The sequence below is a fragment of the Ceratotherium simum genome, chromosome 11, assembly GCF_057802395.1.
Source record: "Ceratotherium simum simum isolate JZ-2026a chromosome 11, ASM5780239v1, whole genome shotgun sequence".
Classification (NCBI taxonomy): domain Eukaryota; kingdom Metazoa; phylum Chordata; class Mammalia; order Perissodactyla; family Rhinocerotidae; genus Ceratotherium; species Ceratotherium simum.
This window is the reverse complement of record NC_141910.1, coordinates 49,509,903-49,535,508: the sequence shown is the minus strand read 5'-3', so window position 1 is coordinate 49,535,508 and position 25,606 is coordinate 49,509,903. Positions and strand designations below refer to the sequence as shown.

The 25,606-nt window shown below is 40.2% G+C and overlaps 1 protein-coding gene across 1 annotated transcript in view; it reads right to left on the bottom strand.

The window, feature by feature from the left end:
• The window catches only part of SRD5A2 (steroid 5 alpha-reductase 2), a 59,388-nt gene extending 35,158 nt beyond the window's left edge, over positions 1-24,230 (bottom strand). The window contains exon 1 of the mRNA XM_004418170.3: positions 23,927-24,230. Coding sequence (XP_004418227.1) covers positions 23,927-24,207 — 281 coding nt within the window. The 5' untranslated portion in view covers positions 24,208-24,230. The remainder of the gene's footprint in view (positions 1-23,926) is intronic.
• Positions 24,231-25,606: the final 1,376 nt, after the last annotated feature.

Here is a 25,606-nt window from a genome sequence, read left to right as displayed (position 1 = left end):
TATATTTTGTTAATTGTCTGTTTCTTCTCATAAGAATGCACCATCTGTAAAGAGAAAAACATTATCTATTCTGTTCACCACTGTATCTGCAGTGCCTTGAACAGTGCCCAGCACAGAGTAGGCCTAGAATGAATATTTAATGAATGAAAGAGCATATCATATGCTTTAGTCAGTATATATCATATTCACACAAATCTTTATATCCCATGCATATCAAATATGCATCATAACTTCCACTTCCAGGAAGGTGAAGTAGATGTACTTTTCCCTATTCCTCCTGCTAAATACAACTAAGTCCTCGTACATTATATATAAAACAAACATAAGAAGACTCTAAAAGGTGGAGAAAAGAAGTCACAAAGGCTAGAGACCCCGGGATTTGAAGAACAACATGGCAGTCCATTCTCTGGGTTTTCTTTTTGCCTCATATATCCTAGAGTTGGAGCTGAAGAAGCAGGCAACCACTGAGTGCCAACAGGCACAGATGAAAAAGCCCCAACAAAAGTTTACTCTCTCCAGCCAAGTCACCAGGAAAAGGAGAAACCCAGTAAGACAAAACCTTTTAGAAAACAGCTGCTCTACAATAGCCAAACACCACATAAAAACTGTGGTTCCACCCCTACCCCTCCAGCAAAGTTTGATAGGGAGCCTAATAAAGGAGAACTATAAGTGAATTCAGTAATGTTGCAAATTAGAAAATCAACATACAGAAGTCAGTTGTGTTTCTATACACTAACAATGAACTATCTGAAAAAGATATAAAGAAAATCACATTTACAATAGCATCAAAAACAATAAAATATGTAGGGATAAATCTAATAGAGGAAGTGAAAGATCTATATGTTGAAAATTATAAGCCGTTGATGAAAGAAATTGAAGAAGACATAAACAAATGGAAATATATCCAATATTCATGAATTAGAATAAATATTGCTAAAATTTCCATATTATCCAAAGTGATCTATAAATTCAGTGCAATCCCTATCAAAATTCCAATAGCATTTTTCATAGAAATAGAAAAAAACAATACTATATTTTCATAGAACCACGAAAGAGCCAAAGCAATCCTGAGAGAGAAGAACAAAGCTGGAGGCATCACACTTTCTGATTTCAAACTATATTACAAAGCTATTAATAAAAACAGTATAATACTAGCATAAAAACAGACACATAAGGGCAAGCCTGGAGGTGTAGTTTGGTTGAGTTTGTGCACTCCGCTTTGGCAGCCCAGGTTTCGCAGGTTCAAATCCCAGGTGCGGATCAAGGCACTGCTCATTGAGCCATGCTGTGGCGGCATCCCACATACAAAATAGAGGAGGATGGGCATAGATGTTAGCTCAGGGCCAATCTTCCTCAACAAAAAGAGGAGAATTAGCGACAGATGTTAGCTCAGGGCCAATCTTCCCTCCTCCTCCCCCAAAAAAGACATATAGACAAATGGGACAGAATTAAGAACCCATAAATAAACCCACACATATAGACTCAACTAATATTAGACAAGGAATCCAAGAATACTCAATGGGGAAAAGATAGTCTTTTCAATAAATGGTTTGGGAAAACTGGATAGCCACATCCAAAAGAATGAAACTGGACCCCTATCTTACACCACTCACAAAATATTAATTCAAAATGGATTAAGAACTTAAATGTAAGAATTGAAACCTTAAAACTCCTAGAAGAAAACAAAGGGAAAAAGCTCCTTGACATTGGTCTTGGGGATGATTTCTTGGATATGATCCCAAAAGCTCAAGCAACAAAAGCAAAAATCAACAAGTGGGATTACCTCAAACTAAAAATCATCTGCATAACAAAAGAAACAATCAACATAATGAAAAGGCAACCTACAGAATAGGAAAAAAATATTTGTAAATCATATATCTGATAAGATGTTAATATCCAAAATATATAAGGAACTCATATAACTCAACAGCAAAAAAACAAATAATCCAATTAAAAAATGGACACAGGAACTGAATAGACATTTTTCAAAAGAAGACATCCAAATGGCCAAAAGGTACATGAAAAGGTGCTCAACATCACTGATCTTCGGGGAAATGCAAAGGAAACCCACAATGAGATTTCACCTCACACCTGTCAGAATGGCTATTGTCAAAAAGACAGATGGTGATAAGTCCTGGAAAGGATGTGGAGCAAAGGGAACCCTTATGCACTGTTGGTGGGAATGTAAATTGATGCAACCACTATGGAAAACACTATGGAAGTTCCTCAAAAAATTAAAAATACCACTACCATATGATCCAGCATTCCCACTTCTACGTATATATTCAAAATAAAAAAGCAGGATATGAAAAAGATATCCACACTCCCATGTTCAGTGTAACATTATTCACAATAGCCAAGACATGGAAACAACCTACATGTACAAAGGATGAATGGATAAAGAGAATGTAGTATATACATACAATGGAATAATATTCAGCCAAGAGAAAGAAGGAAATTCTGCCATTTGCAACAACATGGATGAACCTTCAGGGCATTATGTTAAGTGAAATAAGTCAGGGAGTGACGTCAGCATCATGGTGGAGTGAGTTGTTCCTTTTGTCTCTCCCCTCTAAGATACAGAATTGGACATCCGCTGACCAAGAGAGAAATAAGTCAGACAGAGAAAGACAAATGCCATATGAACTTACTTATATGTGGACTCTTAAAAAAATTGAACTCGTAGAAACAGAGACAAGACTGGTGCTTGCCAGGGGCAGGAGTGGGGGTGGGTAAATAGGTGAAGGTGGTCAAAGTGTGTAAACTTCCAATTATAATATGAATAAGTTCTGGGGATCTAAGGTACAGCATAGTGACTATACTTTTAAAAATACTGTATTGTATAGTTGAAAGTTGCTAAGGGAGTTGATCTTAAAAGTTCTCACCACACACACAAAAAAATGGCAACTATGTGAGGTGATGGATGTGTTAACTAACCTTATTGTGGTCATCAGTTCACAATTTACACATATATTAAATAATCACATTGTACAACTTAAAATTACACAATGTTATATGTCAATTATATCTCAATAAACTGGAAAAATATTTTTTAAATAAAAATAAAATAATAAATGGAAGTCAAATTGGAATTTTGTTAAATGTTCAAGTAATCCACAGGAAGCAGGAGAAAGAAATCAGATATGGAAAACAAGGACAAACAGAAAAGCGAAAATAAAATGTCAGCCGTAAGCTTTAACATATCAATAATTACACTAAATTTAAATGATCTAAATACACCAATTAAAAGACTGAATTGAGTAAAACATGACTAAACTGTATGCTCTTTACAAAAACTCACTCCAAAAAAGTATATAGACAGGTTGAAAGTAAAAAGATGAAAAAAAGGTATATCATGGAAACATTAATCAAAAGAAAATAGGGACAGCTATATTAATTTCAAATAAACTAGACTTCAGAGCAAAGAAATTACCAGAAGCTGAAAGAGACATTATATAATGATAAAAGTGTTAATCCACCAAGAAGATAAAGCAATCCTAAATGTGTATGCACCAAACAACAGAGCTGTAAGTTATGTGAAGCAAAACTGATAGAACTGAAAGAAAAAAGTAGACACATCCACAAGTATAGCTGAAGCCTTCAAAACCCTTCTGTCAACAATAGATAGGAAAACTAGAAAAGATATAAAATCAGGAAGAATATACAAGAACTAAATAACATCATCAGCCAACAGGATATAATCAACATTTATATTAAACTCTACCCAACAACAGCAGAATACATATTCTTTTCAAGTGCACACAGGACGCATATCTGGATAGATCACATCCTGGTTCATAAGACAAACCTCAATAAATTTAAAAGAATTAAAATCATATAGAATATATTTTTTGACCACAATAGAATCAAACTAGAAATCAAACAGAAAGATAACAAGAAAATCTGCAAAACTTGGAAACTTAACAGTACACTTCCAAATAATTTATGGTTCAAAGAGGAAGCCTCAAGAGAAATCAAAAACTACATTGAACTCAATGAAAATGAAACATACAAGACATCAAAATTTGTGAGACACAGCTAAGTCAGTGCTGAGAGGAAAATTTGTAGCACTAAACACATACAATAGAAAATAGGAAAGGTCTCAAAGCCCCCACCTTAAGAACCTAGAAAAAAAAGAGCATAATAAATCCAAAGCAGTCAGAACGAAGGCAATAATAAGGAGCAAAAATCAATGAAATTCAAAACATGAAAACAATAAATAAAATGAAGAGCTATTCTTTGAAAAGATCAATAAAATTTACACACCTCTAATAAAACTAACAAAGAAAAAGAAAGAAGACACAATCAGGAATGAAACAGGGGACATCATTACAGAACCTGCATCAAAAGGATAATAAAGAAATCTACAAACAACTCTACATACGTAAATTTGACGATTTAGATGAAACGGACCAAATCCTTGAAAAATACAAGCTATTACCATTCACCCTAATGAAATAGATCATTTGAATAGCCCTAAAACTATTAAGGAAATTTAATTCATAATTTTAAAACTCCCAAACAAAGAAATCTCCAGGTCCAGATGATTTCATTGGAGAATTCTACCAAAAATCTAAAGAAGAATCAACACCAACTCTACACAATCTCTTCATTTTACAAAGCTAGTATTACCCCGAAACAAAAACCAAAGTCAGTACAAAGAAAAAAAAACTACAGGCCACAAATCCCCACGAATATAGAAACAAAAATATTTAACAAACTGTTAACAAACAGATTTCAGCAATATATAAAAAGAATTATACAGCATGACCAAGTGGGTTTATTCCAGGGATGCAAGACTAGTACAATATTAAAAAATTGATCAATGCAATCCACCATATTAACAGGATTAAAAAAGAGAAATATTATGATCATGTCAATCATTGTAAAAAAAAAAAAAACCCATCTGATGAAATTCAACACCTATTAATGATAAAAACTCTGAGAAAATAGGAATAGAGGAAAACTTCCTGAACTTGATAAAGCATATCTACAGCTAACATTACCCTTAATGGTCAACGACTGAATGTTTTCCCTCTAAGATCATGAACAAGACAAAGATGTCTGTTCTCACCACTCTTATCTAACAAAGTGTTGGAAATTCTAGTCAGTGCAATAAAGCAAGAAAAAAATAAAAAGCATACAGATCAGAAAGGAAGAAATAAAACTGTCCCTATTTGCAAATGATATAATTGTCTCCACAGAAAATCCTAAAGAATGTACCAAAAAAAATCCTAATAAGTGAATTCAGCAAGTTTGCAGGATACACTATATACAATTACATTCCTAAAAGCTGTTAATGAACGAACGTATGGATACTGAAATTAAAAATACAAAGTAACATTTAGAATAGACCAAAAAATAAAATACTTAGGTGTAAAGCTAACCAAATATGTACAGAATTTTATGGTGAAAACTACAAAGCATTAATGAGAAAAATCAAAGAATATCTAAATAAATGGAGACATATTATGCTCATGGATTGAAAGATTCAACATAATAAAGATGTCAATTATTCCCAAATTGATAATGAAATTCCTATTAATTTCTGGCAAGGTTTTATTTACAGACAACATAATTCTAAAATTTATATGGAAAGGCAAAGGAACTTGGATAGCTAAAACAATTACAATAAAGAAGAAAGTGTGAGGAATTAGTAAACAGATTTCGAGACATTGTATAGTTATAGTGATCAAGACTGAGTGATATTGGTGGAGGGATGAACACAGAGATCAATGAAACAGAGAAAAGATGTCCATGTACATGAAAAGATGTTCAACATCATTAGCCTTTGGGAAATGCAAATTAAAACCACAATGAGACATTATTGCCTACCTATCCGATTGGCTAAAATAAAAACTAATAATATTTTTATAATTTAATAAAAAAATATTGGCAAGGATATGAAGAAACTTGTTCACTCACGCGTTGCTGGTGGGAATGTACAGCCACTCTGGAAAATAGTTTGCCAGTTTCCTCAAAACCTAAACATGAAACTACCATATTACCCAGCAACTGCATTCTGGGGCATTTATCCCAGAGAATGAAAACTTATGTTGTCAAAAACCTGTATACAAACGTTTATGGCAACTTTATTCATAATAGTCAAAGACTGGAAACAATTCAGATGTCCTTCAATTGGTGGATGATTAAACAAACTGAAGTACATCCATACCATGGAACTAGCAATACATGCAACAACCCAGATGAATCTCCAGATAATTATGCTGAGTGAAAAAAAGCCAGTTCCAAAAGGTTACATGCTGTATGCTGACATTTACATAACGTTGTTGAAATCACAAAAGTATAGAAATGAAGAACACATTAATGGTTGCCAGGGATTTAGGTGGGACGCAAACAGGAGGGGAATGAGTGTGGCAACGTTAGGGATCCTCCTGGTGATGGAAATGTTCGGTCTCTTGACTGTACCAAAGTCTCAATATTCTGGTTGTGATATTGTAGTATAGTATTGCAAGACATTATCTTTGGTGGAAATCAGGTAAAAGTTACACAGGATCTCTATGTATTATTTCTAACAATTACATGTGAATCTACAATTATCTTTAAATAAAAAGTTTAATTAACAAATGTGCACTGTCCAAATGTATATATGTCATGACCAATGATAACTGACTTGGAGAATCAGTTTTTAGCTGTAACAGCTGTGTTTGGGGACATCTGTAGAGAGACTCTCTCTGTCTGGCTTAGGAGACAGTCCCTAAATTCTCTAGGTCAGTGGCAGACATGGCTGAGTATAAAAATTATCATCCCTACTAAATTAAACTCTCTCAGAGATTTATGAAAGCTCTCCAGATGATTTTGATGCCATAGCCTGGCACTCATGCACAGATCAGTTCTAAGAGCTAGGCCCAAGAAATGCTCAGTTGAATGAAAGCTAACCCAGAACCTGGCATAATTCTTTTTTTTTTTTTTTTTTTTTTTTTATAATTTTATTTATTTATATTTTTATCCCCAAAGCCCCGGTAGATAGTTGTATGTCATAGCTGCACATCCTTCTAGTTGCTGTATGTGGGACACGGCCTCAGCATGGCCGGAGAAGCGGTGCGTCGGTGCGCGCCCGGGATCCGAACCCAGGCCGCCAGCAGCGGAGCGCGCGCACTTAACCGCTAAGCCACGGGGCCGGCCCCCAGAACCTGGCATAATTCTTGAGGGAAAAAGTATTCAATAAATAAATACTGAAGAAATTTAAAAAGTACTCAATAAATAAGTAATGGATTACTCTAAGTTTTATTCACCATATTCCTATTTGGTTGCTTCTATTTAGGTAACACTTTAGGCAAAGTGAAAATGGTAAATGCGCTACTTCCTAAATATGTGACTGTATTAGTTATTTATTGCTACATAACAAATCACCCCAAAACTTAGTGGTTAAAAACACCAACAAATTTGTATTTTCACTCACAGTTCCTATATGTCAGGAATTCAAGAGTGGCTTGGCTGGGCAGATCGGGCTCATGGTCCCTCATGAGATTGCAGGTAAGGTGTTGACCAGGACTGCGATTATCTGAAGGCTTGACTGGGGCTGGAGGATCTGCTTCCCAGATGGCTCATTCATATGGCTGGAGAGTTCATGTTGGCTGTGGGCAGGAGGCCTCCTCTTCTCCTCATGTGGTTGAAACGGTTTCAACCAACGGCAGATTGAGTATCCTCATGACATGGTGGCGGGCTTCCCCCAGAACAAGCAATCCAAGAAAGAACACCAACAGAAGCTCTCTTTTTTATTACCTAGTATCAAAAGTCACACGCTATCACTTTGCCACATTGTATTTGTTAGAAGCTAGTCACAAATTCTGGCCTCTATTCAAGGGGAAGGGAACTGGGTACCATCTTTTCAAGGAAGTCATATCAAAAAAATTTGTGAATATATTTTTAAACTACCACAATGACCTTGGCAACTTAACTCCTCTGAACCTCAGTTTCCCATTGAAAAAAGGAGGATAATAATGGTACCAACCTCAGGAGGTTGTTGAAAGAATTAAATGGTATAATTGAATGGAACTAGCACATATTAGAATGTAATGACTAAGTGTTTCTTTCTTTCCCCAACTAAGGAAATATATCATTAGAGTTTTTTTTGTATAAAATCTAGAGTCAGCCTACGTACCAATGGTGAGGCTGGTTTTTGTGCCCTAGTCTTTGTGTCTGCTCATATCATATTCCCTCCCCCCTTCTGCTTCCCTCTTTCTCCTAGGTTCTCAGGATCCCAGACGTTCATGACAAAGACATGCACGGTCACATCCCAAAAGAATTATTTTTCCTGGAAATTTCCCAGGCTTCAAATATTTCCAGTTCTCTTATTGAATCTATTCCTTTGTCCCAGTCCCTTAGGATATTCTCCTTCTTATTATCGACTAAGTGATAGCTAAAACCTATGGCCAGTAATCTTTCAGAAATGGGATTAGCACCTGTTGTGAGTACATTTGCAACTGATCTTAGGAGACTAGGAAAGAGACACAAGTATCCTTCTCAAAAAATCTCTAACACCAAAATAGAAGATTAAAGATAAAAACTATCCTCTGAAAGAAAGTTGAGCTTGTCACTCATTCATGCTTCACATGAATACTTTAATCAAATAGTAATCAGATGGTACTCACTCTACCTAACATCAGCTCCACTGTGAAAATGAGAACTGTGATTATGGAGGAGAGAGGAGAGAACTCTAGATAAACTGTTTCAATGTGGAAATTCCCTATGGCATTGGTTATCCCCAGGGAATGTAAAGGCCATACCTGAGTGACAGGAGAAGTAGCAAGAGAAGAATTCTAAAATAGATGTGGAAGGACAGTGAGATCATTTTCCTCAAGGTCTTTGTGGTTGCTTTGCATGTAGCAACAAAAATCATCTCACAAGGTGACTTTGTCTGGCTTATCTCTTCCAAGATGGCAGATGAGGGATAGTCAGTGATGAAGGATTTCACGTTGTTTCTCCTTTGGATCTGTTTGCATTTTTTACCTGGCTCTCTGGAAACACATTGCTTTAAACCAAAGAAAACACTTGAATGGTAGGAATTTCAGACATGTTTCAGGGTCACAGAAGAGAGTTGTAGGGGCAAGATGGGTTTTTGGTACTAATCAGATTGTGTTCAGATAGGCCCATTCTGTTTATGCACCCTGGTGATAGATGGTCCTGATGAGAAGGACCATCTAACCTGAGTGTATGTGTGTGTGTGTCTGTGTGTTTGCCTATAGGTGTGTGCTACTGCTGGCCCAGTGAAGAATATGAAGCTCACAGAGCTGTGGTAATTTTCCTAAGCCCACACAGCTACAAAGCAGCAGCAGAGATGGGATTTAAATGAAGGTCCTCTTCTTCAAAACAACTCACTCATATTCAATTGGAAAGGGAAATTGAGATCAAAATATACAAGTGGAAAAAAATTTAAAAAACCCACACGCCCTTCAAAAGAATCCAGGTTTGGCTTTCAGTCATTTTAGCCCAAGGATCTTGTTGCACCTATAGTAGTCATTTGTTATATTTGCCACCCAACATTCATTCTTCCTTCTTATGGTAACTACCCTGCCTTTCTACTAGGGACCCACTGCCTTCTCCAGTCTTAGCCCATGAGAGGGTTCATCCTCTCCAGGCTCCTCAGCCAATCAGAACAGGGATAGCCCTATCACACTGGTTGTTTCAGGGATAGGCATGTGACTGAACAAATTTCAATAAGATTTTGTTTACATTTTTTCTAGAACTGTTCTTTTCCACATGCCTTGGATCTGAGAGGATATAGGCTCTTAGATGCTATAGCTGTCTTGCCACCACCACAAGACAGGCTTTCTGAGAACAGAGCCAGTAAAGAAGTAGAGCCAAGAGCCGGAGAGAGAAACCAGGTCCTGATGGTATCTTTGGAACCACTGCATCAATCTGGACCTGAAGTTGGAATTTTCCAGTTATGAGAGTTAATAAATTCAGGTTTTACTTAAGCCTACTTGAATTGATTTTCTGTCACTTGGAACTGAAAGAGTCATGATTAATGTACCATCATACTGTTCTCTTTTGAAATAAGCATCAAGCTTTTCCACGTTTAAAGCCAGAATTGGTGATGTTTTGGAGTTGCATTTAATCAGAAAATAGAGTTTCCCCCAAATTATTCTTTTTGAAACAGAACCCACCAAGAGGTCTTTCCTTGTTGGAGTCTCTCTCTATGCCAAAAGGCATCAGACCAACCAGTCATCTGAGCCCTTGGCTCACTTCCCTGAGTCCTTTCCAAGAAATAAACATTGACAATGAATAGTCACTTGGTATACTCAGATTGGACCTGTCATTGTAAATAACGGTTTTGGAGATATTAGAGAGTGGGATGTGCAGGCCAAATGCAAAGGTGACTAAACACAGGATGAGTCAGTAGGGCATCACATTCAAGCTTACATTTTACTATGGACCTTGTGTAATGGGTTGAATGATAGCCCCCCAAAAAGATATTGTCCACACCCTAATCCCCAGAACTTACAAATATTACTTTATAGCAAAGGAGTGAATATTATCTTATATGGAAAAAGATGTGATGAAATTAAGGATCTTGCGAAGAGGAGCTTATCCTGGATAACCTGGGTGGTCTCTACATGCAATCACATGTATCCTTATACAAGAAAGGGGCAGCAGAAGAGAAGAAAGACACACGGAGGAAAAGGTGATGTGAAGACGGAGCACAGAGATGTGACCAAAAGCCAAGGAATGCCGACAGCCACCAGAAGCCGAAAGAGGCATGGAACAGATTTTCCTTTGTAGCTTCCAGAAGGAGCACAGCCCTGCTGACACCTTGATTTCAGATTTCTGGCCTCTAGAATGGTGAGATAAAAATATATGTTGTTTTAAGCCACCCAGTTTGTGTTACAGCAGCTACAGGGAACTAATAAACCTTGCTAGAGTAATATTAAGCCATTGAAATTCATTTCAGTTCAGACATCTAGTAAAGAAAATACCAGCAAAGGACCACAGACAGCTAATGTTCATGTATGTAGTGCTTTCTATGCTCCAAATAATGTTCTAAATTCTTTGCACATATTAAGTCATTTAATCTTTATAATAATGCTAAAAGATAGGTATTATTATAATTATCCCCATTTTACAAATAAGGAAACTGAGGCACAGTGAGATTAACTTAGTACAAGGTCACACAGCTATGAAATATCAGAGCTGGGACTCAAGTCCAGGTGGAGCTAGTTCCAGAGTTTACATTCTTCAGCATTTTGCTCTTCTACAGTCACTATGTGAAAAAAATGAGTCAGTTGCATGGACATTTGTCTATGTCAGAGTTTCTCACCTCTGGGTCCATATTCAAATCACCTGAGGGGTTTTAGGAACGCTAAAGAAGAGGCACTAAAGACAAGTTAATCAGAATCTTAGGTGTAGGACATTGAGATTAGTAGCATTTAAAAGTTTCCCCAGATGATTCTAATATGCAGCCAGGGTTAAAAACCACTGACATAACAACCTCCAATGGCAAATTTAGCCAATTTTTTCAAACTAGCATTGACCAGATATTTTGGCCTCTCCAAAGGCTGTATCCACACAGAGAAATTAGATTGCCAAATCTAGTAAAGGGAAGGCTCAATTCAACAAAACCACATTTTTTTTTCCTGCAATGGAGTGGTTGACCATTTTCTATCAAGGGCTATACCATGGGAAAAATTCAATGTGAAGTTTCCCCCAAAGCTCCTGGGACTCCTTCCCATCTTGCTCTGATGCCCTGGAAGTGAGGACAGCCATTGTCAACCCCCTGCAGATGTCATCTGATTTGAATTATCTAGTGGTCATGATCCAGTAGATCTATTTAAATTATGAAAAACATTGAGATGAGTAGCTCATAAAGACCTAAAATATGGTACACCATTTTTTTTTCTGAGGAAGATAGTCCCTGAGCTAACATCTGCCAATCCTCCTCTTTTTTTTTTTTTTTTGGATGAGGAAGACTGGCCCTGGGCTAACATCCATGCCCATCTTCCTCTACTTTATATGGGACACCGCCACAGCATGGCTTGACAAGCGGTGCGTCGGTGCCCACCCAGGATCAGAACCGGCAAACCCTGGGCTGCCGTGGCGGAGCACGCACACTTAACCACTTGCGCCACCAGGCCAGCCCCCTATGGTACACCATTTTTAAATTTTCTGTTTATATGTTTTGGTTTGTTTGTTTTGTTTGGGGTGAAGAAGAGTTGCCCTGAACTAACAGCTGTTGCCCATCTTCTTCTTTTTTTGCTTGAGGAAGATTAGCCCTGAGCTAACATCTGTGCCAACTTTCCTCTATTTTGCATGTGGGTCACTGCCACAGCATGGCTGACAAGTGGTGTAGGTCCACACCTGGGATTCGAACCAGTGAACCCCAGGCTGCTGTAGTGTAGCACATTGACTCAACCACTATGCCATGGGGCTGGCCCCGGTATATGTTTTTAAATCTTCATATTTGTGTGCTGGTAGTATTGGGAGACCCTGAAATTACTCACTTGCTCATTTTTCCTCTTTCTTCCTGCATCTACCTCAAAATAGAAGTTCAATCTGAACATATAACGAATTACCAATGTTTTAAGAAACTTTGAGGATTCCTCTGAGTGATGGAAAGGTAACCATCATTGAGATACAACCTCCTACAAGAGACAGGCTACTGACTGCTGACCCTATTTATTTATTTATATTTTAGTGCCCCAGAAGATCAAAATCTGAGTATACAAAAGAATCAGATCAACCCCTTGGCCTGAGTAACAAATCAATTAGTTTGAATAATTAGTTTATCTTTTATTTTTCTTTAAGTTGATCAATTTGGAGTGGGTTTTGGCATTGTGTAGGCACACCTTCTCAACCACTCGTGCTAACTTGTCATGACCAAATTAATAAATTATAAATTATGATGTGGTAGTTTTCAGCTTGAAGTACAAAGTTCAGCAAGCCTACTACGGCAGGCTCAAGACAAGTCATGTTCACTGTTGGACACAAATACATCATTTCTCTAAGCTGCAATTTTCTCTCCTTTCTTTCTCATTGTTTGCAAAAAGAAAGTCATGGTCTTCTAATTCCAGCTGTTTGGCTTCATATCGCAGCCCAGGTTTATAGGGTTTCTGATGTGTTTTGGAAACAAACAGCTCTGTACAGCTACGCAGCAATGACGCCTAGATGTTGCCATCATTCTGAGAACTTTTAAGGAATTTCAACCTTCATTTAAATATTGTCCTGGGACTAAGTTTCCACACCATTCAAAGATGGATCAGCCTCAGCACATCTCCCTCCTATATTTCCATTCCATTGTCCACTTTTACAAAAAAAGAAAAAGCATTTTCTCAAGCCTCTGTGGCAGAATTTACTATGTGAAAGTTTTAGATCTGTCAGTCATAAGCATCTGCTGATATCTCCCACATTCTATCCCCTATCCTATAGCCTTAGGGCCACCTGGCCAGCCACAACTACATGGAGCCATAGGACTTGAGTAAAGTAAGCCATCATTCTCCTATCATGCTTAGCTCTCCACAAGTTTAGAAATTTGTACACGGGATCCAGAGGTCATTGCATATTAAGCCTGAGAATGGAAAAAGCATAGGGTTACAATGAAACAAAAAAGACTATTATGGACTGAAAGTCTGTGTCCTCCCAAAATTAATATGTTGAAATATAAACCCCAATGTGATGGTGTTTGGAGATGGAGCCCTTTGGAGGTAATTAGGTGATGAGGGGGGAGCCTTCATGAATGGAATTAGTGCCCGTATAAGAAGAGGCCAGAAAGCTAACTTACTCTCTTTCCACCATGTGAGGATACAACAAGAAGTCAGCCATCCGAGACCCACAAGAGGTACCTCACCAGAACCAGACCTTGCTGGCACCATAATCTCAGACTTCCAGCCTCCAGAACTGTGAGAAACAAATTTCTGTTGTTGATAAGCCACCTAGTTTATGATATTTTGTTATAGCACCCTTAGCTGATTAAGACAGTGACACTCTGGACAAATTGGTGGAAAGTTTAGTAACACAAACCAATAGGCTTAAGCATAACATTGAGTATAAGCAAGGGCTACTAAAACCAACAAGTCAACCAGTATTGCAGATGATCAAATTAGCAAAGATAAATGCTAAAACCCATTGGAGGGACTTCTGCTTCCAGTCAAGACAGAGTAAGAGGGACCGGATTTACCCTCCAGGCTGAAAAACAAAAATACAAAACAACAAGACAAATTACGTGAAATAATGAATTACAAAACACTAGACAACAGTCAATAAAAGACAAGGATCCCTGATAGGCAAGAAAAACATGATCTGAGCCTTATAAATGACCCAGCTTACTGCTTTGAGAGAATTTCCCTTTCCAAGGAAGGGGATCCCAGACTGAAGCTAGACGACTTCCTGAGTTGAGGAAACAGAACTGAGATTCCAGTATATCAAAACATCTAGAATTTTCAGGACAGAGCACTGAAGAGGAGAGAGGTACACAAAGACCTGCAGCGGGTCCTCCTCAAGTATTCAGCAGAGTATTAATTACTGCTCTTGTGTGAGAAAAGGATCACCCAAAAGGACTCAAAGGAACAGTGTCTAGTGCTCATATGTGGCCAGGAATAGAGCCCATTCTCACCAGCCAGACAGAAAAACTTATAATACATGGGACATTGAGTACTCAGAAAGGCCTAACCTCAGAGGAGAGGATTAATTAGCCTTAGCACTAGCACTCTTCTGGAACCATCTAACAAACCAAATCAAGACCCAAAAAGAACAAATTATTTCCAAGTAACTTAACTGCATCCCAGAACAAAGCTCAAGAATATTTATAGGAATACAAAAAAATCCAACACCCAACAAGGTACAATGTCTGACCATCCAATCAAAGATTACCACGCATGCAAAGAAGCAAGAAGTGGGGGTGTCTTGATCTCTATTGACATTTAATTGCATGGTCAGTTTGCAATGTACTTCTTAAAATCTTGTAACATCAGCATTATTTCTTCTATTAGGTATAGTGGAAGTTAAAACATTAAACACTTTGAAAATATCATAAGAAAAAACGCAAAGTATCAGCTATTTACATCACTTTCTATTCCAACCATTATCAATATTAATTCATACATATTGATGTGCATTTATTCAGAGTATACTCTTTATGTGCTATTTCTTCACTAAATGACTTTATACACTTGTTTCCACCCAAGATACAGTCCAACGGGGCCGGGCCTGTGGCTCAGTGGTTAAGTGCGTGCACTCCGCTACTGGCGGCCCGGGTTCGGACCCCAGGCGTGCACCAACGCACCGCTTGTCTGGCCATGCTGAGGCGGCATCCCACATACAGCAACTAGAAGGAAGTGCAACTATGACATACAACTATCTACTGGGGCTTTGGGGAGAAAAAGGGAAAAAAAAGGAGGAGGATTAGCAATAGATGTTAACTCAGGGCCGGTCTTCCTCAGCAAAAAAAAAAGGAAGATTGGCACGGATGTTGTTAGCTCAGGGCTGATCTTCCTCACCAAAAAAAAAAAAAAAAAAAATAAGATATAATCCAAGAAGCTGTTTGTTTGAAGTATACATGATATTCAATTGTATTGATTACAATCAGGCCTCAATTGTGGAGCATTTAAGTAATTTCCAATGTTTCACAGTTGTGAATAGAAACTCTGTAACTTTGTGTAAATTATTTCCTTCTTTTGGATTACTTCCCTTGATTACTTCCCCCAAGTGAAATTCCTGGGCCAAAAAAAAAGTGAACAGTTTTTCACCTATTGTTAAATATTGCCAAATTAGCTTCACAGAAAGTTTGAACAATTCTCAGTGACACAGGGCCACACATACATACAATTTTCTCATAGGCCTACCTACAGTTTTTTTAATCTTTATTGAGGTATAATTAATAATCAACTGCACATAGTTAAAGTAGGCAATTTGACAAATTTCGAAACCATTATGATATCAAAATAACGAACATATCCATCACCACCAAAAGTTTGCCCATACCCTTCATTATCCCATCCTTCTGTCCCTCCCTTTGTCCCCAGGAAACCACTGACATACTTTATGTACTATAGATTAGCTTAAACTTCATAGAATTTTATATAAATGAAATCACAAAGCATGCACTCTTTTTTGCTTGGCTTCTTTTACTCAGAATAATATTTTGAGTTTCATCTATGTTGTGGCACGCATCAATAGTTCATTCATTTTTATTGCTGAGGAGTATTCTATTACATGGTTATACCACAGTTTGTTTACTTATTCACCTGTTGATGGATATTTTGATTGTTTCTAGTTTTTGGCCACTACAAATAAAGCTGCTACAAACATTTGTATACAAGTGTTTGTATAGACATGTGCTTCTATTTTTCTCAGGAAAATAACTGGCAATGGAACGGCTAGGTCAGATGGTAGGTTTATGTTTAACTTTTTAAGAGACTTTCAAAATGTTTTCCAAAGTGGTTGCCATTTTACATTCCCATCCACAAATGTATAAGAATTCTAGTTCTTCAACATCCTCACAACACTTGTATGGTCAGTCTTAATTTTAGCCATTCTAGTGGATGCATAGTGTTATCCCATTGTGGTTATCCCATATGCATGAATTAATTTGCTTTTCTCTAATGACTAATGATGTTGAGCGTTTTTTCATATTCTTATTTGCCATTCGTATGTTTTCTTTGGTGAAGTCTCTATTCATATCATGAGGTGCAAGAGCAATTCATCAGAGAAAGAAAAGTATTTTCGACAAATGCTGCTGGAACAATTGGATATCCACATGCAAAAAAAAAGGAACTTTGATTCATATTTCTAACCCTATATAAAAATCAACGCAAAATGGATCATAGACATAATGTAAAACCTAAAACTATAAATCTTCTATAAGGAAACATAAGAGAAAATCCTTGTGACCTTATATTAAGCAAAGATTCCTTAGACATGACACCAAAAGAACAAAAACAAATAGAGAAATTGGACTTCATCAAAATTAAAAACTTCTGCTTTTCAAAAGATACTGTTAAGAGAATGAAAAAGACAAGCCATACAGACTGGGAGAAAATATTTGCAAAGCATATATCTGGTAAAGGAATTGTATCCAGAACATATAAAGAACTTTCAAAACTCAATAATCAGAAAACAAAGGACCTAGTACTCTAGTATTTAGATTTCTTTATCAGATATGTAACTTTGGGCAAGTAAAGAACATTCACTGAGAGATTGAAGTGAGACCATGTACTGCTGTTAAAAGAGGGCAGATGGAGGCAGGAGAAAGAAACAGAGTCTGTACACAGAAAAGGATCTTGGGATGTTTCACAGTCAGATAGAAAAAATGTCAAAAGCAAATTGCCATATTAACTTCACAGTAACTTCTAGGATCAGTCTTGACAACATGCAGCAAGCATAATGGAAGAATTTTGAAAACGCCCCAGAGTTTGATTTAAGGCTTAGATAGTAAGGCTGGATATTACGGCATAGATGCAAAAGACATTCAGAATTAAAAAGAGGAGAGGTATTCCAAGACAGAGCATATAGAGCACAAGGCAATTTTAAGTCATAGGTCACCAAAGGGGTCCCTTTTTCCTGACAGAAATCACATTCCCACCCCCAACCCTGGGAAGAGACCATCCTTTGAGGACCAGCTCAAGGACTTCCCCACTACTCCCACCCACTCCCACCAATCACTGCAATCAGAAAGAGTGCCGTTACTTGTGAAATAGCATTAATAATAGCGGTTGTCTCAAGGACAAAATGAGATAACCAATGTAAAACACATAACATAATTCCTGGAACACCGAGAGCTCAATAAATATTGGTTTCCCCTTCCCTTATCCCCCTTCCATAACCAAACGAAAGGCAAATTGCACTGTTGGCCCCAGTTCAAAGGGTTTTAAAATTTAGAGCTGCTTATGCTGAGCTGAGTCTCATTAAAGGCTCCTGGGTTGAAAAGAGCAACTTTTTAAACAACTTGAGTCCAGATTTTGATATCCCCATTGCCATACATGGCAGGGAGTCAAAAAGCAGAATGGGAAGTGCCCCAGGTTCTAGAACCAAGTTGCCGGGCTTTGAAAAACATCAATAGATGGACAAGCTTTTGTGTTCTATCTAGTAACAGAAAACATTTATTCCCCCGCCCCCTCCTGCTTGCTGAGGGCCCTTCATTAGAGTATCCTTCTAGGCCTATCTTCTTTCCCCACCCATTCCTCCTCAGGGAAAAAGAAGTGAATTACCTGATTGGTAAATTTGAAAGCAGGACCTCTCAAGGGATGTGTACAGCTCAGCCCTTCTCTCGTTCTGCTGTCTTTGTCAGAACATGCACCACTGGGAAATGCCTGTGGTTTTCAGCCGTGGTTGTTGCTGAGTGTTTTTAAGGTAAAGTATTAAGAGGCCCACATGATCCAAAATGTAAGCCATGTTCCCTCAAACCAGCTTAACCGCTAATAAAGAGTGGTAATTTGTCTCTAGTTGCCTAATTCCAAGCTCTATCTCTCAGGCGGTTCTGAACTTCAGTGGGGGAGGTGGGTGCCATTTATTAGGCTACCTCAAAACTCACCCACACATCTGCCCTCTGAGATTCCATGCACACTCAAACACAGACACCAGAGACCTCAGCATGTTCAGTGGCATGACTGTGCTCTCTCTTAGATCCACATCTCCCTCAATTTGCATTTTCCTACCTGTTCTGGGCCTCTTACACTGACATTGCCACCACCCAACTTTCACACCTAAAGAGTGATAGGCACACAATGATGGTTCTTTCCTGCCTTCCTCCTGGAGGGCAAGCACCAGGTATTATACTTCTCTTGTGTCTCCCACAGGACCTAGCACAGTTCTGAGCATGCAGAACTCTGATAAAGAATCAGGAGACCTGGGTTCAAGCCCCACTCTGCCCCTTCCTTGCCACACAACTTTGTATGTGTCACTTCACCAGTTTGGATCACTGTTTTCTTATCTTGTTTGCTCTCTGTAAGTGACACTAAGTTAGATTTAAAATGAGCAAGATGATGATCCCTTCTTCAATGTGCTAAAAGTGAAACAATCAAGATCTCTAAACTTGTTTACGTTTTTGGCAAACATAGCTCTACATTTTTCAGATGTGTTTATGATGTCATTCCATTTAGAATGTCTCTCAGTAAACTGCAAGACTCCTACTATTTCCCAAGAGGGTTCAAATACAGGACTTGGAACCCAGGAATTCTCAGAAAATGATGTTTACTATCAAATTTCTACTTAAATGTAACAGAAATTTTCTAGGATATGCCACTGCTTTCCTATAGGACTTAACAAAATTTTAATAGACAATTACCAGGGCACTGAACGTAAAGCTATGCCATTCGTGGTTTTCTTAAGGAGGGGCTGGCCGACTATGGCCCATAGGCCAAATACAGCCCACTGCCTGTTTTTGTAAATAAAGTTTTATTGGAACACAACCACTCTCATTGGTTTCATATTGCCTGTGGCTGCTTTTATCCTATAACAGCAGAGTTGAGTAGTTGTGACAGAGACTATATGGTTGCAAAGCCTAAAATAGTTACTTATATGGCTTTTTACAAAAAAAGTTTGCAGACCCTCATTCTAAAGAATCCTTCAGTTAATCTTAATCGATCCAAATTATGCCTCATGAATGTCCTTAACACATGATTAAGTGACCACAGGAATGTGGCTTATCCTGCCTGGGCTTTTCTTCTCAATCTGTAAGAGGCAAGATTTGTCTAGATGGTTTCTAATGTAGGATTAATCATTGTGATTCTCAGCTAATGAGTAATTTCCTTCGTGAGGTTTGATTACTTCTGATTATCTGAGACATCTGCACCTCTTATGAGGTTGGAGAAACACTGGCAGGACACATCAGGAGATTCAAGTTCCAGTCCCTTCTTTGCCCCTAATTGACTAAACCTCTTGGTGCTTTGCTTGCATAAAATGAGGAGACTGGACAGAACAGGATGAAGTTTCCTTAGGTCAGATAATTATGATACAGTGTGTGAAGTGCCTCGTGGAAGGCCACACTGGCTGCGATGAAAGCCCAAGGAATGGCATCACATCTGGATTCATAGAGGAGAAGGGACTCAGAGGCTTCTTGGAGGAAGTAATGCCTAACCTGAGTCTTGAAGGATGGGAAGGAATTCATGCTGCTGGAGAATGAACTCACCAATAAAGCAAAAAGGTGTCTTATTGAAGCCATCCTTTTATTTGGTTGATTAGGAAATGTCATCTGTTTCAGCATCTAAACCCCAGGAAAGCTCTCTCAAAATTCAAACAGACTCAAATATGTACACTACACTCTGCTTCTGGATGCACATCATGGAAGGTCACCCTGTCCAGCAACTTTTCACAATATAGTCACCTTTTTTTTTTTGAGAAGAGATTTCTTTTTCTTTTTCATCCAAATACCAAGGTCACACCCAAGTATTGAAAAAGACATCAGCTGCCCCACAGGCATAGGTGATGTGATGACCACTGCATAGAACACCAAGGCTTCTTGGGAAAACGAAAATTAACGAGAGAGTGTGGGCAAAGGATCATTCCAGGGCTGTAGTCAAGGTCAACAAGAAGTGAGATAACTCTGATTTCAAACAACTTTGCCAGTGGGATTACGCAACATGCTTATGCAGCAGTCATTTTCATGTGGCTAAACCATCCAAACCTCCACAACAACAGATTCTGAAGGGAGGAGAATTATCTGAGTTGACTAGCCATGCAATCTCAATGATTCCTAAGTAATCGCTAGCTCTCCCACAATTCTAACTGTCTGTACTGTCGGAAGTAGAGTTCATTCATGCATTCAACAAATTTTAGTGAGTACCAACAGTTTTCTATATACTGGGGACACAGTCATGAACAAATGAGACAAAAATCCTTGCCCTGTGTAACTTACATTCCAGTGTGTCACCCTTGTATGGAGAAAAGGGTAAGGAGTTTTAACTTCTAACTAATGGGACATATAGCTATTCTGAACAGTCCTCAAGGGACATTTTGCAAGAGTCTAAGCCACATCTGAGCCAGCCTTCTCCTGAGCCGTTGTCCCTCCATCTTATTCTCTGTGCCATAGCTATGCACAAGACAGGGTAAAGCCAAGACAGCCTGATGCTATTTCCTTAATGTGCCTCATTATCAAGCCAAATGATTCCTAAAGCCTCAAAGCAAAAATGCTCATAGCTTTTGAACCACTTCTGGGAATCTTGACTAAGAATATAGTCCTGACTTCTGAAAGAATTTAGGTGCAAAAATGCGCATCACAGCTTTATTTAACCATGCCAAAAATAAATAAAGAAATAAGAATGAAAAAAGGCAAATTAATTGTCCAACTATAAATTAATGGATAGGTAAATTATTGTTTTTACATAAGATGAAGTGAGAAGCAGCCATTAAGATATTCGTAAAGATTCTATGATAATGTCGGAAAATACTTATTATAAAAGGTTAAATAATCAAGAACAAAAACCTATATACATATATTCAATATAACAAGCATGTGTAAAAATCTACTAAGAAAAATAAAAGTCTGATGGAAATGGTCCAAAACATTAACCATTTAATATACTTAGGTGTTGAAATTATGAGTATTTTTCTACTTTTTGTATTTTCCATTTTTTCTTTAATGAACTTTTATTTTTATAATCAAGAAATAATCATTTAAAGCCTAACTATCATTTTTAAAGGCAAGGATGAGGCAGTAAGAACAAGCATCAAACAGTTGATCATGGTAGCTAAGAGCCTGAGATCTGGATTCAAACTCCCTGGGTCTGGAGCCTGGCTCCCCAGGTTGCTGTGTGACCTCGGGCAAATTATTTAAACGTCTTCTTCCTCCAGTTTCCCACCTGCAAATAGGGTGATAATAGTGTCCACCCAAATGGGTTAGTATGAGAATTAGTAGATAATTCATAAAGAGTGTTTAGCACAGAGCATAACACCTCGTAAGCACTCAAAACCATAACAGATCCAATACTCCAGTGACCTCAAAAAAAGAGTTCACACAAGGAGAAAGGTGGGCAAATAACACATCTTCATGCCTCAGGGACAACTGACTCAGAGCTGTGTTTTCAGTGGGCGATTTTCCCTCAGGCAGAATCAATCCCCAAATCGTTTACTTCTATTTTCAGTTTTCCCCAGAAGAAGATGGACAGCATGTTGATACTCATTTTATGGGTAATTACTTCCTTGCTTTTTTTAATGCACTGGTCATGATTTATTGTGCGAAGTGCCTTTCAGTTTTAACAACTCTAAAAATTATGTTAATAGGACTGTAGGAAAACACTAATCATTACTTTAAGATGAAATGACCTCATAAAAAATATCGTTTATGGTGCTAACAGACAGTAGTTAATTTGAAAAAAAGTAATTGTCTGATAGAATCATATTTTTATGTCTAATGTCTGTTCCAAAAACAGTGAAGTCAAAAGCTGTCTCTTATCTCCTGCACCCAACATCCTTCCTCCTGTGCAAATTAAACCATCAAAATCTGAATAAAGTAAAGTGGTTGTTAACTAGGCCTGCACCTTGTCCACAACAGGCTTTTAGTAAATATTTATGGAAGGGACACCCTTGTCTGAAATTTTAGCTCTTATTTCTTGCCAATACTTATCTTTTCAAAAGAGTGAGAATTCAGTTAAGATTGCATAAATATTAACTCTTAACCAACAAAAAAGATCCAGAGTATAAGAAGGGGTTATAAGGAAAGAAATGTTAAAATTTGTTTCTCTACACCTCCTTCTTCTGAAATGGGGCATGATTTTTCTCCTTTGAGAGAGAGAGAGAGAATTATGCCTTTCAGCTTCCAGAAGTGTTCTTTACCCTAATTTCTAATCTGGGTCTCCTTGATCTTTTGACCCTACAAATTGTCTACTCAAAATAAGTGTGTGCTTCTGTTCAAGTTCTTGATTTGGCTTGGCAACCTTTCTCTGTCCACAGACTGTTTTCTCCTTGCATGGGGTATCTGCCTGCTTAATGTGATGAAAAGATCTTGAACCCTGGAGTTTCACAGGCTTAGATTGAATCTGGGGGGGCACTAGCTGTATCATCTTCATTCAGTCACTAGACCTTACTCAGCCTCAGTTTCTTTGTCTATAAAGTAGGCACAATAAATACATATCTCACAAAGTTACAACGGGGCTAGATGAGACAACAGATGCTACATGATTGGGCGTGGTGGGCAACTTGATTGTGTGTTCTTCCCTTCCCCTATGAGACTTTTTTGGGGTTCGGCCATCATTCGAATCCTAAAAGCCCTTGGTTTCTTTCCTATCTTTCCTTCTCAGACCAGAAGGCAAGGTTCTCCTAAACATGGGATTTTTAATTTAGAAGAACATTTGAATTCTAAATTAACTTCCACCCATTCACATTTATGTCCCAGGGGAACTGAAAAGGTAGGTGAGTCGGCGGCAAGGGCAGTCCCTTTTGGGTGGGACCTGAGAACTGGGATCTCGCCCAGGCCAGTCGGTTCCCATCACGTTCTCTTTCCTACCATCGAAGTCCGGGTCTGGCTCTGCCCACCGCCCTCCTCAGACCCGCAAAGATTAAGTTGATCAGTCCCCCTGAGCCGAGTTTCCTTCGGGAGGTGCCAACACTTAGACTGTCTCAAAATCCCAGAACCAGCCTGCCCCTACCCTGCAAAGGAAAGGTGAAGGAAGAAAGAGAAGGGATGGGAGATGAGATGCCACAGGTGACGCTGGATCGCACCGAGTTGGAGAGGAAACAGTCCGGGCCAACAGCTCTGCCCGACCTGACCTGGCCGGCTCGCTTCCCTCCCCGCTCGACCTGCTTCCCCGGGGCGGGCCGCGGGGAGCGAAGTCGGCCTCTGCCTCGCGACCGCTTCTCCACTCGCCCGCGTCCCGCCCGCAGCCCTGGCCCCGCCAGGTGCTCCCCGCAAGCTCTGCTCCGCGCTCTGGGCAGCCGCCCGCGCCGCCCCTCTGCGTTCCTCGGGGCGCGGCGCTGCGCTCCTGGACGCGGGGAGCCCGGCGGTGCGCCGCGCTCCGCGCCTGCAGGGGGAAGACGCTACCTGTGGAAGTAATGCGTGCAGAAGAGGCCCAGAAGCACAGTAGCAGGCAGGCTGAAGAAAGAGCGCGGCTGCCGAACGAGGATCCCCGCGGACACCGCGAAGGAGGGCAGCTCCTGCAGGAACCAGGCAGCGCGGGCAGGCAGGCGGATAGACGAGGACGTCAGGCTCTCTGAGTACTTCCCGTAGCCGGAGGGCTCCGCCAGGTACAGGACCAGTGCCCCCAGGACGGCCAAAGTGGCGCTGCCCGCCAGCACCGGGCTCTGTTGGCAGCGAAGAGGCATCGCGCCGTGTTTCTCTCGGGTGGCCGCCGCCTGCTCAGAGGAGAGGCGGTCCCCATGGCCCCTTTATGGAGCGCGTCGAGACGCCACCCCGTGTCCGCCCCTTCTGCCTTGGCTCCCGCCCTTCTATCCTGCCTCCCACCTGGCGCGACCAGCCCTGGCTCAGCTCAGCGGCTATGCTCCTTTCGCCGGGCTGGCGCTTCGGGAGGCCGCCAGGGCGGAGGAGAGGACGAAGACTTGTCCAAAAACGTGTCCTGGGGCCCCCCGGACTTCGACTAGCCCATGTCCGCGCCTCCGCCCGCGCGCCGGCTCTCTCCACCGCCTGCGCTCGGTCTCTCCTTTAGACTACCCTTCCATGACTTGTTTCTCACCGATCAACCTCTGATGCTGCAACTTCTGGGACTAGAAAATCAGGAGAGAAAACTACAGGGACAATGTAGCCGGAGTCGTTCTCCCGCCCCAACACACATCCTCTGTGTCATCATGACGCAGCCCCCAACCTCAGACCACCCCAAGCCAGGATTTCCCCAACCCCTCTGGTTCCCTACGCTCCTTCACACCCTGCCCGCTCCCACCCAACCCTATAGCCTTCCTTGGACCCTGGCATCCAGGCACTTGCCGCATCCGCCAGCCCTTCTGCGTTGGGGCGCCACGGTCCTTCGCCACTCTCAGCCCCCTCTGCACCACCTCCCCGAGAGGCAGGTACCAGCTTCTCCCGGGCCCTGACTCCTCCGCGGTTTCTTTCTACATTCCTGGGTGCGCTCCTGGGCCGCCCGCATCTGTTAAAGAGGCGCGTCCGCTGAGCGCGAGCGCGAAAGCAAGGATTGTGTCCGGGAGTAGTGACCCTGTGGGTACGCCCTTGCTCTTCTCCCCGGGGCCGCTGGAGCTGGCCAGACTCAGGCTAGCGTCTAGGGCTTCTGCCGCAGGACGCCCTCTCCCAGCTCCTAGATCAGGTGAATCGGGTTCAGTACGGTGGTGCCATTGGAGATGCCGCTGCGCTCTGAACACCCAGACGAGGTTCTTTGTCTCTTCCTTCTATTTGCCACCCCTCTCTCATCCTTCGCCCTCTCGTTCACTGTCTATTTCCTCTTCCCTTCTCGGATTCAGGATCCCAGACTTCCTTGGCCGCCCTCCTCCTGTTTTGTGCCTTTTCTACCTTCTTTCCTTGATCCGGTTTCCTCCTTCCAGGTTGGCCCCCTCTTCTCACCTGCTGTTGACCTCACTCGTCCACCTTCTTGTCCCATCTTCCTTGATTACTTTATCCGATTAATTTTCTCCTCTGGTCCCTACTTCAGGCTCCACCCCTGTCTTTCCCCTTCTCCTTCTCCCCTTTCTTGGGCGCTTTCTTCATCCTTCCTTCTTAGCTGCAACTCATTGCAACTGCCTCTCAGGAGCCCCACTC